The 11945-nt window shown below is 33.3% G+C and overlaps 1 protein-coding gene across 5 annotated transcripts in view; it reads right to left on the bottom strand.

The window, feature by feature from the left end:
* Positions 1-4988: 4988 nt before the first annotated feature.
* Positions 4989-11945, bottom strand: part of NAALADL2 (N-acetylated alpha-linked acidic dipeptidase like 2) — a 1473645-nt gene continuing 1466688 nt past the window's right edge. For all 5 annotated transcript variants that reach the window (XM_028843862.2, XM_077994177.1, XM_028843863.2 and 2 more), the window contains one exon: positions 4989-6273. In XM_028843862.2, the coding sequence (XP_028699695.2) occupies positions 6075-6273 (199 nt within the window). In that variant the 3' untranslated portion in view covers positions 4989-6074. The remainder of the gene's footprint in view (positions 6274-11945) is intronic.

Raw genomic sequence — 11945 nt, 5'->3', positions numbered from 1 at the left:
GAATATAACTATGTGAGCTACACTTAACCATCTGGCATTTTGTTTCTTGCGGACAATTTGCAATAGCGAAGAAAAATATTTTGTTTGTGTTTCTTATCAAACAGATATGCTAAAGTTCTGCTTAGAGAGTAATAGCATTTTATTCTAACTTTCAAAATAAGGTAGTCCATTTGCGGCAGTTTGATATAGAAGTAAACAAAAATTTTTAATATTAATAAAACACCAGCACATACACTGAAAGCATCTAAGAAATTCAAAATATAAAACACACACCAAGCAATGACCATATGAGTGGTAACATATTGAATAAAGGTCCTTTGAAGAAGTTGGAGAGTTATGATTACCAAGCAGGCTAGATAATTAAATAATTAAACATTTTGATTGAAAAATATATGTAGTTCATTAAAATAGGGACTGTAACTCCACTTCTCTAGCTAAGCTTCTATTCACATGCCAAGTTTGTACTTTAATTAGAAAAAAAGACTGACATTAACTTCAATGCAACATCATAATTCATAATAATGATGGTATATTATTCTCTTGAGCTTGCAGGAATATAGCACATGACATATGGCATGATACAGGCACCTGTGTGATCCTTTGGGGACTTAGGTGGTACATATTAATTAGCACCTGGAAAATAAAATCTGTTTCCTTCTGAGAAAAGCTACCGCAGTGTTTATTGGCTTAAGCCCTCAAAGAAATTAAATGAAATATTGTTAGGCTGTGTCTGCACTCATTAAAACTTTGTCTAGATGTAAGCACTGAATCAAATGCCTCTGAGTTAATTCTTGACTGAATCGTACATAAGACAGCAGAGTAATCGTGCATTTCTTTGGCCTTGATGATTGGATTTTGGCATTAAAAAATCCATCAAAATTACCATTTTGGTTACAGAAAATTATATAATTGTATAATTTAAACAAAATAATCTAACCAGAAACATTAAAATTTGAAGCCACTTCATTTTCTTAAATGCTACTTGAAACTGCCTCAATTTAACCCTTTTATTTGTAAATTCAGATTAAATCCAAATATAAGATTATAAATGTCTTAAGAAATATGTCATCTTGCAATAATCAGGGTACCAAGATTCTAGACAGTCCCAGGCCCGCTAAAGGCACTTTAGTGTGTATATCTTTGTCAGACAATGGAACGATATTATGAAACTAAAACTCTGGCTGATTAACAGATCATTTAAATTGAGACTGATAGATCTTAAAATTACTTCTCAGGGGGAAAAATTACAATGTTAGAGTGTACCTAGAAAACAGAAACTTGAGTAGACACGGTAATGACCAGAAAAGGCTATCTTTTATACATTTTTTTTGCTGCGCTTCAAATTCATGTCACCTAAAATTGTGAAGTGCGCAAAACAAATCTACTTAACTGAAAAGTATTTTCAATGAATGGGATGCTTAGAACTCTGTGAGGGTTTTTAAGGTCTTTCTGAATAGCAAATTCTAATGAGGCTTTTTAAAGTTGATAATTTAAACTCATAAAAGAAATAAAAACTCACTAGTGTGGCTGGGCAGAGTATTTATTTTCTCAAATATTGTGTTGTTTGTTTGTTTTTTCCCTGCACTGTATCCATGGTCCCGTGATGAAACTGTTATGTTGCTGATATATTTATTGGAATATGTGGGCCAACTACCTTTCCACTCAACATATGGATTGGTAGTTTAAAATAATTCCTTTCTATTAAGCAAATGTGCGGCTAAGGCACATTTAAATAGCCCATTAAACCAATGAAATGACAATGTGTTACCCTCAGAGAAAGCTTTATTTTTGGAGTAATCAATTACACATATCACAGAATGTCTCATGAGAACATTTTTGGCTAGGTCTACCAATTTGTCGTACAAATAATTATAGATTTTCATTTGAGGTAAAGATGCTGATTCATCATTAGTAAGATGGTCACAAACAAGTATTTATTTTATTTTTGTGAACATCTATCTTTCTTCTGGGGAAACTTACTATATGTTCTACATTTATTTAATAAAAAAAGTCAGTTGGTTATTCTGAATTTTTAAAAATAACATAAAACTGTGGTTCTAAATCACAGCACCTGCTTTTCTTTTTTTAATTGAAATTATGTAAGCATTTAGAGAAGGAAAGTGTAAGACTTGTGGTTTCTGGTCTCTTTTTACTGTTTGTAAGCCTACTTGTCATGAGATTCCACAATGGTGCACTTGCCTTTTCATGCTCTTTAGATACCTTCAAACTTTACCTACATATATACACCATTGTTGGAGGGGCTACCATCATCAGGAATGATGTCATTTGTTTCTTCGAACCCTTTTATTATACCAAAAAAAATGGCAGACTGCACAGTCTGATCAGTTTTGGAGAAATATGTTAAAATTTCCAATTATATCACTTTCTAGAATGAAAATAGTCTGATTTTTTTTTTTTCAGCACTCAGTGTAAGAACAAAGAACTGAATACAGTGAGCCCAGAAGAGAAACATGCCTCATCATTTTTATTAGCTTTGGAACTGTGGACAAGTCACTCAACCTAGTTTTCTCATTTTTAAATGTGTTGTTGTGGGAATTAAAAAAGGAAAATTCTAGAACATCAGTGCCTGGGATGTAGCAAGCGCAAATATAAGCTGCAACTGAATTGTTTTCTTAGGGATAAAATGGGTCCACTTTTCTTTTCTCATAATGATTCCATTAATAACAAAGATTTATGTCTTTCTTGTTACTGTGACTCTTCAATCTATCTAGAAATGTCAACTAGCATTTTCTTGGAACCTACGTTGGAACCTATGATTAACGTAGATTGGAAATTCTTAAACATCAGTGTGTGTAAGAAACATCCAGAAATCCTGCTGAAGACGTAGATCCTAGCCCTGTCTTTCTAAATTTCACATTTTGAGAAACGGTGATTTAGATTGTTTAGTTAACACTGGCCTAACTTGCCCTCTCACGGAAATAGTTTGCTCAATGTCCTTCTTCCTGACTTCTGGTGTTCTGTAAGGACTCTCCCCACGTTCTCTCAAGTACGCAGTCTTTGTTTCCTTTGCCCGAATTCCTGGGGACAGTTTTGTTTGTCAGGTACAGTCAGAGAAAGAACTAGCCTTGAATTAAAACCAGCCCATGCAACATCTGATAGAATGGCTGGTTACATAGAATGCACTGGAAAAGATCGTTTATAACCCTGTCTCCTCAGGGAAAAGCAAGATATACTGCATGAGAAAGCAGAGAAGCTTAAATTCCAGTGGTGCTTTTGTTACTAACTAAATACACGACTATGTCCAAGTTTCTTATTCGCTTTGGGTTTAGTTATTACATCTGGTGGGGGTAACCGATAGTGCCTTCTCTGGCTGAAGGCAAGATCTCAGGGCTTAGACCAGAATCCTTCTTAGGCTTTCTTTTGATTCTGAGACTTACGCTTTTCCATAAAAGGCAGTATTTCATGCATACCCTGCCTGAACATAAATTTCACTGTTACGCCTTTGCCACATTTTCTTCAGAGAATATTCATGATTCATTATTTCCTAGGCACGATTCTATGTATGAAAGATTGTGAGAAGCACCAGGCATATGGACAACTCAGCAACAATTTAAACCTACTACCAATTCACATAACACTTGCTATTAACTTGCTCAGAATTTTATTTATTTGGATCTATTGGAGGTGGGGTGGGGAGGGGAGTGAAATGATATACATTTGGAGGCACTCTCAGGTAATCACACTATAGAAATAATGCTGCTAGTTAAGAGGTTTGTTGCAAAGATGTAAAGCAGCATGTATAGAATTTTGGACATCTGCTTTAGTTATAATTAAATTTCTCCACATATCTCTTAATAGACTAATAAAAACCATAGTTAACTACAGTTTTCAAATAGCAAATAACATTTAATTTACAGGTGAGGAATACAGAAGGTTCTTATCTATACAATGTGACTTACCTAGGTACGCAATCTTTAAACAAAGATGAAGAAGAAACATATTTTCTGCTCTCAGTGCTATTGCAGGTTATGGGAATAAATTCATTTAGAAATTTGCTCTAAAAGAGTGAACTACCAAACTGATAATAGTTTGCCTTTCTTTGTTTTAATTTCATCTGTAAATGAATAACAGGAATGAACACATCAACCTGTGGTTAAATATTTAAGTTCTTCTGGTATAAGACTTTCTGGCATTTGGGCTCACATGCACCTGCATGTGTATTCCCACCTCTTTTCTGATGATCTCTGAAGAGGAAGAAAGATCACGAATGTCTCGGTATGCACAAGCCTGTTTATTTCTAGCCCTTTCCTATACACATTCTTCAACATGGCAAATGTTTTCAAACAAATACATTGGTAAAAAATAATATTGTAAGGTAGTTTCATTTTTCATCTAAAAATATGTGCACACAGGCAATTTCCATGAAAATGGGTTTCTGCTTGAATTATCTAGCTAATTGCCTCAATTCCATGCTTTGCCTTGAGCGTATAAAAATAATTCAGGGTAGAAAGTGTTGAACCTTATAAATCAATTAATGGATATTGATTAATTATCTTCCCTCAACTTTAGTTTGCCTTTAAACTAAGACTAGGTTTATGCTCATCCATAGAAAGTGAAAATTTAAATATACACAGACTATTTGCAATGTTGCTCTGGTGGTGTATGATGGGGAAGTATGTTTGAATTAGGTAGAGAAAATTTATATGAAATATTCTGAGGCTATGTTTCCTAAGGGGAATTGCTTTATCCAGTATACGAAAACCATTTTTCAAATAAACTTCTAAAGATAAACTAGAACTTTAACCTGATACTTAATAGGTAGAATGTTAGTGTTTGGGAGAATAATAATTGCTAGAGCTATTCAACGACAATGTCAATATAAAAAACTTAGTTTTCCACATGGGAGAAGAATTGAAGTGTAGATGAGACACTCTCTTACAGTAACCCTGTACAAACTTAGAAGCATCAATATTTTCTAGATTTCCATCTTAGTCACAATTAAGGATAAAGAAGAAAAAATACCAAAATTTCTTCATAGTATTAAGGAGATTTTATTGATAAAAACAACTATTTCTTTCATAGTAAGTTCTTTTTGTCAGAGGCAGAAATAGAAATTTGATGCTTTAGAAGATATTTTGGGTTTCAAAGAGAAACTTTGCTACTTTACTGTGGAAAATATATAGTACTCTGTGAAAGCTGCCTTACAGCAAGGAGTTTCAGAAAAGATACAAGAAAGAAAACCAATGTGAGATGCTTTCATTTTAGAGTAGTCCCTGTTTCAGTGTTTCCAAAAGAAACAAGAGAAAAAGTAGTAAGATATATTTTTTCTCCCTCTTAAGACATACATCACTCCTGAAAGTCTTAGAAAATCAACTGAGGCAAATTAGGGGTTTCAAAGCTAGTCACCTTGTAAGTTGTTACGAAAAAAATTTGCATTTAAATTGCTCTGTGTAGCTACCTTGAGATTTTTCCCTGGAATGCTTATGGCTCTTTTTTCATTAATACTTAAAAAAATACAATTTCATAACCAGTGTATTACTACATCTAGTTGTGTTAGGAAGAGAAACTTCATTTCATAAAATAGAAACATTCAAAGTGGTTTAGGTCAACCAATCACTCAGTCACAATACTTGAATTCTTCATATTGAACACTTAATAGTGAAGTTAATCGGAACCATATCAACTCTTCATTTCTTTTACAGAAACTAGGTCATTAATAGCTCTATCAGAGAGAATAAACTGTGTTCCTATATGCTCTGCCCATAGGAACAAAGATACTCTGGAACTTCTTGAAACTTTCTCCTCAAAATAGTGTGTGTGTATGTGTGTGTGTGTATATTTATATATAAAATATCAGATTTCTTTTTAATAGGTAATTCTTAAGTCCTATTTCAATAACTTGCTTTACATAGTCAGAAATGTAGATACAAAAAATATTAAATGTGCAAAATGTTCTTTTTATATTTACATTTAAAAAATACAATGTAATAATAGCTTTATACTTGTCAAAAAGCCATGGGGGAAAATAAGCCTTCAATGTCAGAAAATCTGGTTAAATTAGAGCTTTTGCTTGTGGAATTGTAAGCAAACTTTAAAAAATGCTCAGACTGTTCTCAATTCTTCCCATCCAAGACACTCCTGAACACATCAAGTCCTGCTTTGAAGTAAACCTGAGCTGAATTAATGCTGTTCAACACCTCTGACAGGGCTTCCTGAAGGGTCTCATTTGATGCAAGGGGTTTGCAGTGTTCCCAAGCCTCCACAAGTATTGAAAACCGGCTTGTCTTTTCATCAAGGTGGTACAGGATGTTTCTGAAAAGAAATACAAAATGCATAAATGTTTCATGCACAATGCTATTTTTCTATCAAACGTTGGAGTGAATATTTCTAAGAGTCAGTGATGTTTTCAATAAATGAATAAATTATAAAAATATAATATGACTATTTTTCAACTCCTAATGAATTAACAAATTTAGACATTGATCACCAATAGTTTCCCATACTGATGAGAAAGAGAGAGATGATCAGACATTATGTGCCTCCTGACGGAAGTACACAACACTATCTATGACACAGAAAAAAAAGCAGTTTTGATAGCAAAAGAAAATTGTATATGAATCTGATGATGCAAGAAACAGAAAAAAATGTTAAATTATACTACGATGTATCATTAACAAAATATAGATGTGGAAAACTTTATAAGACAAATGACCCAGTTTATTCAACAAATAAATTGCAATACAATATATAATGCAGGGGGAACCTATAGTCCAGGGTTTCTCAATGTCACCCTCTTACTAGTCTCGCTAGATAATTCTCTATTGTGGTGGCCACCTTGTGTATTGTAGGATGTTTTGCAGTATCCCTGGCCTCCACACACAAGATATCAGTAGCACTCCTCCTTTCGTGTAAAAACCAAACATGTTTCTGAATATTGACAAAATATCCGTAACAGAGCAAAATTGTCCCCCCCCCAAAAAAAAAAGAAAAGAAAAAAATCAACCATTCACAAAGCATAGACCTTACTACCCTTGTATTTAAACAGTTTAAAATCTAAGAAGTAGTGCAAAACTGAACACTAATTTTTAGGTGATATTTGGAAATGGCAAATATTTTAGATGTGATAATGGTATCATCAATGTTTTCTAAAAGTGCCCTTATCATTTAGAAATATTAATACACACTGTAATATTTACGAATGAAATGTTATTATGTCTGGAATTTGCTTCAAATATTTGGAGGGAAGATGAGAGAGTGGAGCTACAGACAGTGTAGAGGCAACACAGTTGACCATTAGTTAATAATTGTGGAAACTGGGTAATAGAATTCATTACACTGTTCTCTCTTCTTTTATATATGTTTGACATCTAGAATACCATCTTCTCACGAGTGTGGAACGCATAATAAAAGAGTGATCTGTAACTTAGTCAAATTGCTGAGAAAGATAAATTTGATTTGGGAAAGTCTAAGATAGTCACCTTTATTCATTGATAGATACCAATAGATGTATTTTGTTAGAAAGCTATGAATCATTGCATCATTGTCTTATTTCCAACCCAAACTAGCTAAAATCCCATGGTCTAATAAAAGAGGCAAACATGTAAATAACTTAAATCCATTTTTCTAATTGTTTTAGTAGAGATGTAAGGTCTGGTTATAACAGATGATAGATTGCTACTGGGAAAGGTCAGGAAAAGGTCTAAAACAGAGAATATTTAAACAGTATCTTAAAAGATGAGGGGAGCTACCAGTTACAGAAGTTTAGGAAAGGAAAAAAGCTAAAAGAGATGAAGACAGGACAGCTTCCTATGCAGAAGGAATTGGCATAAGCAAAGACATGAAACTATAGAACAGCATGATATCCTTAGTGAAATCCATGTTAGCATTTTCATAAGATGAGAGTATAGGGCCAGACTGGGCAATGATAGGAGCAGACATGGGAGAACAAGTCATAGCCATATCATACTGGGCCTGGTATACCAAGGTAAAAAGATTAAGCTTGTTCCTATAAGCAATAAGAAACCAGTGAAAGGATGTAAGCAAGAAAGAAAGGTGATTATATTTCATTTTGGAATAATTACGTTAGCTGTAATATAGAGCCTGGAGAACAGAAGACTACTTAGTCCAGACAAAAAGTGACAAAGACTTAAGTTACACAGCGATGACTGAGTTTGAAAAGATGGAATCAGGGCCATCGCACAAAATTTATTAATTTGTAATTTTCTCCAGCACCAGCATTAACTTGATTGAGTTCTTGATCACCATTTCCTCTCTCAGCAATGCTTCACTGTCTCAGCCTTGCCAGCACTTTTCACCATGTACTCTGTAGGTGTTACTGGGGAGTGAAATCTACCTAATCCCCCAAGCCAGAACACTGTAAGTCATTCACTTTCCTTACATATCCAATTGGCTTCTGATATTCATTTATCCGTCTCTGTGTCTTATCTGTTGCGATATCCTGATCCATATTTTCAAGGATATGTTATGATCTCATTGCTTTACACTTCAGAGTGAAGAACATGTTACTTCTGTATCAAGTCTAATTCAATGCTGTGAAGCTAGGAGGTCTTTAGCCATGGTGATTTATTTAATTAAATTTTTATCCGGCTTAGTTCAGTGCTGGGAACTCAGTAGACCCTCAATAATGTTGGTATAAGTTGTATCAATTCAGCTTATTTTGCATTTTAAGCCCTAATTCACTGAAGAACGGTCAATTTTGTATCTTTTCAGAGCAATTTCTGTTGAAATGAGTACATGATGAGTGGTGGTGGGAAAAGAAGATTCTTGAATAGAGAGATTATTTCAATGATTTTGTTGAAGATAGAAAAATTTAAATGGGAACTATCTCTAATAGTCCAATATCCTTGATCTTCATGCTTATGAGTAAACTTGGCATTGTATTAAGAAAATAGAGCAGTGCAAGAAAGATACTCTCAAAATTCTGAATATTCTTGAATTCAGGTTTATAGTTTGTATTAAGAAAAATATATTCCCTGATTATGGGAGGGAGAAAATTACTTCCCAGGTGGAGTAGCAAGAAGGTTGTGAGCAATGCTCTGGTACAAGGCCTTGTGGAGTGAAGAAGCTCTGTAGCCCAAGGAGCACATAAAAGAGCGATAGAACTGCCTCTGGCACTGGGGACAACTCCACCTGCCTCATCACCAACACTGCTGGATTGACCCACATTCTGGTCCCCTGGCCTGGGAAATAAATGCACACTCAATGCCCATACACACAACTGCTCCAGGCCTCTGTTACAGGTGAGAAATGTGCAATCTGGGAATAAACTGTATGTTCAGTAATTACAAAATTGATTCATCATCCAGCACCAGGAAATGTTAGACTCCATGTATACTCGGAAAATTTTGTCTCTACTTCCAGACACAGAACATTCTTTAAAGCAGACGTTCTCCCTTTGCTATTCTCCAGGTATTCTTAACATTAAAGGGATTTTCAGAAGAAGCCATTCAACCATGCGAATGTAATCATGTAAGAGATTATTTATGTATGTACATATACATATGTATACATGTATTTTTATACAGAGAACTTTTGAAAATGTTTTGATGATATCTCAAAATGACTTAAACGAAATAGCAATAGCAAGAATTAGTGAAATACTTATTGAAAGTTTCCCTAAATATTTGTTTTATTTCATAAAAATGAGAAACCAAATAATTTTAGAGAAACTTTGACTGAACTGTAGAATTGTTCAAAATGGAGATGAAGCTGCCTAGAATATTTTTGTACATGACAGAACCTAAACAAAAGTTAGTTTTTTTCAGGCCAACAAGCTTTTTTGTCATTTAGGAAAAAGAATTGGCTTCTGGTGCCAGGATACATATCAAACATATTTACATTTATAATCTACTATTTAAACAAACATAAATATAAATGGATATATGTATATGTAGTTATATATAAATGATGAAACAGTCATTTAGTAATCAAGATATTTTAAAGATAAAAGTGGATTAAAAACATTTTAATTATTCAGCCACGTAAAAAGTACTGCTTTGTAGACAACTTATACTACTTTACTAATAAGAATAAACTACTACAAAAAATTAATCATTTTTCATATTTATAGTTTTGAATTCTCTTCCTTCACTTTATGAGTTTCATGTTTATGAATCATTAAATGGCAAATATATTTCCAGAATTTAAGAGAGAGTACAATCTATATTTTTAAAATTGTATCAAACATTTTATTTCCATACGTTGAGGACATATTGTTTAATATGCTGACAAACAAAAATATTATAATCATTGTTATCAAGAACTATTCCTTAAATGAGTTGCAACATTGCAACTAGTATATTATGGGGGGCATGTTTAAAGATTCTTAGGCTGTTGTAATGGCTTTTCCACATTTTCAAAACCCAGTGGCATGAAGTACATTTCTACATATACATTCTGTGCTTATTAAATGTTAAATATCCATATTCAATTTAGTGATAAGATGCTATTAATAAAATATGCTCATATAAGTTACAGATTAATCCTGTGATGGCAATTCACATAAGCATGAACAGTCTCTAATATATTTTTGTAAAAGGTGTCAATAACTACCATAAAATATCTAGAAGAGATATAATGTGGAAGAATAAAAATACATCCTAAAAATGTTCAGGTCTAAAACACAAGAAATTATAATGAGTTACTATTTTATAACTGAAAATCAATACGTACATTTCCTAAAGGCCAATGTAATGGAATGTGGAGTATGCCAACACTTGCTTCTCCTAACTAGTAAGCAACATAGTAACATGCTTTTATAATGACTGTAAACAAGCCATATGAGCAGAAATGAATCTTTTTTTTGTTTGAGAAATTCTGCAAGTAGCTAAACACATTTTCCATATGCTACATGATTCAAGCAGTAGGCTTGTGGCAAGCTATTATGGAAGATAAACACTCATATCCATTTCTACTCAAATTGGATACAAATCAGCATAAAGCTAGGATACTGAGATTCTAGTAGAATACAAGTGACTGAGATTTTTTTCATCATCATTTAAAAAAACCTTCATTTTGGGTAACTGCTGATGTAACTTAAGTTAGGTGATCTTTATTATAATAGTAGAAATACGTTTTTCACCCAGATAAATTGTATTACCTTAAAAACAAATTGGGGCTAACCAAAATATCTCCTTTAATGTTTCATGAGAAAGATCATTTCTCCTATTGATTTTCAGAAGTAGCTCATCTTTTGCAGTTCCTCTTTTGTGTACTGAAAACCACTTAGCTTCCTGCTTACATAAAATAAATTTTTGCATTTTGAATCATTTATGAAAATATAGCATTACATTACTTTTAATATTTAAATGGAAAGTTGAAACAAAATCATGTTTTTACATTTTATCACGTGTTCTCATGTATTTCTTGGCTCTGAGAACTTTTACATATTCAACCATTAATCCTAAGTACTCCCAGAATCATCTCTTGACAGCAAAACCACTATTATACCATTTTTAATATGCAAATGCTTCTTGTTTGGGAATATTTCAATTAGATCAATACTCGTATGGAAGCTTCTAATTCAAAACCTCTTTGAATTCCCATGTAATGTCACCAAAATTGAATTGGTCAAATAGAGTTAAAAGATATGAACAACAAACACTATATCAGAGTGCCTAAGTGTGTCTCTCCTCCATTATAAACCCATATTTTTCAGATTAGGAAAGACTAGGAATTGACCAATAGCCAGTCAAAAGGTACATGTCTGGCAGAAAAAATATAGTGGAAAGAAGGTGAGACTATAGTTTAAGAGTTTCCATGTTAAGAGTCTGTCCTTTACAACCACAAGGACTCATATTCCTTATTGAATCATTCCTGCTCTTCAACACACCTGCTTCAGTCCAATTTACAAAAGTTTCCCTGCAGGAATAATAGATTGTGTTAGCGTAGATCTAATTCAATAAATCACCATCTTATTTGCATACACAGAACATGTATCTTAGAATGGCATGTAGAGACATCAG

This window comes from Macaca mulatta, chromosome 2, assembly GCF_049350105.2.
Source record: "Macaca mulatta isolate MMU2019108-1 chromosome 2, T2T-MMU8v2.0, whole genome shotgun sequence".
Lineage (NCBI taxonomy): Eukaryota > Metazoa > Chordata > Mammalia > Primates > Cercopithecidae > Macaca > Macaca mulatta.
The sequence above is the reverse complement of the archived record's forward strand: the minus strand, read 5'-3'. Positions and strand labels throughout refer to the sequence as shown.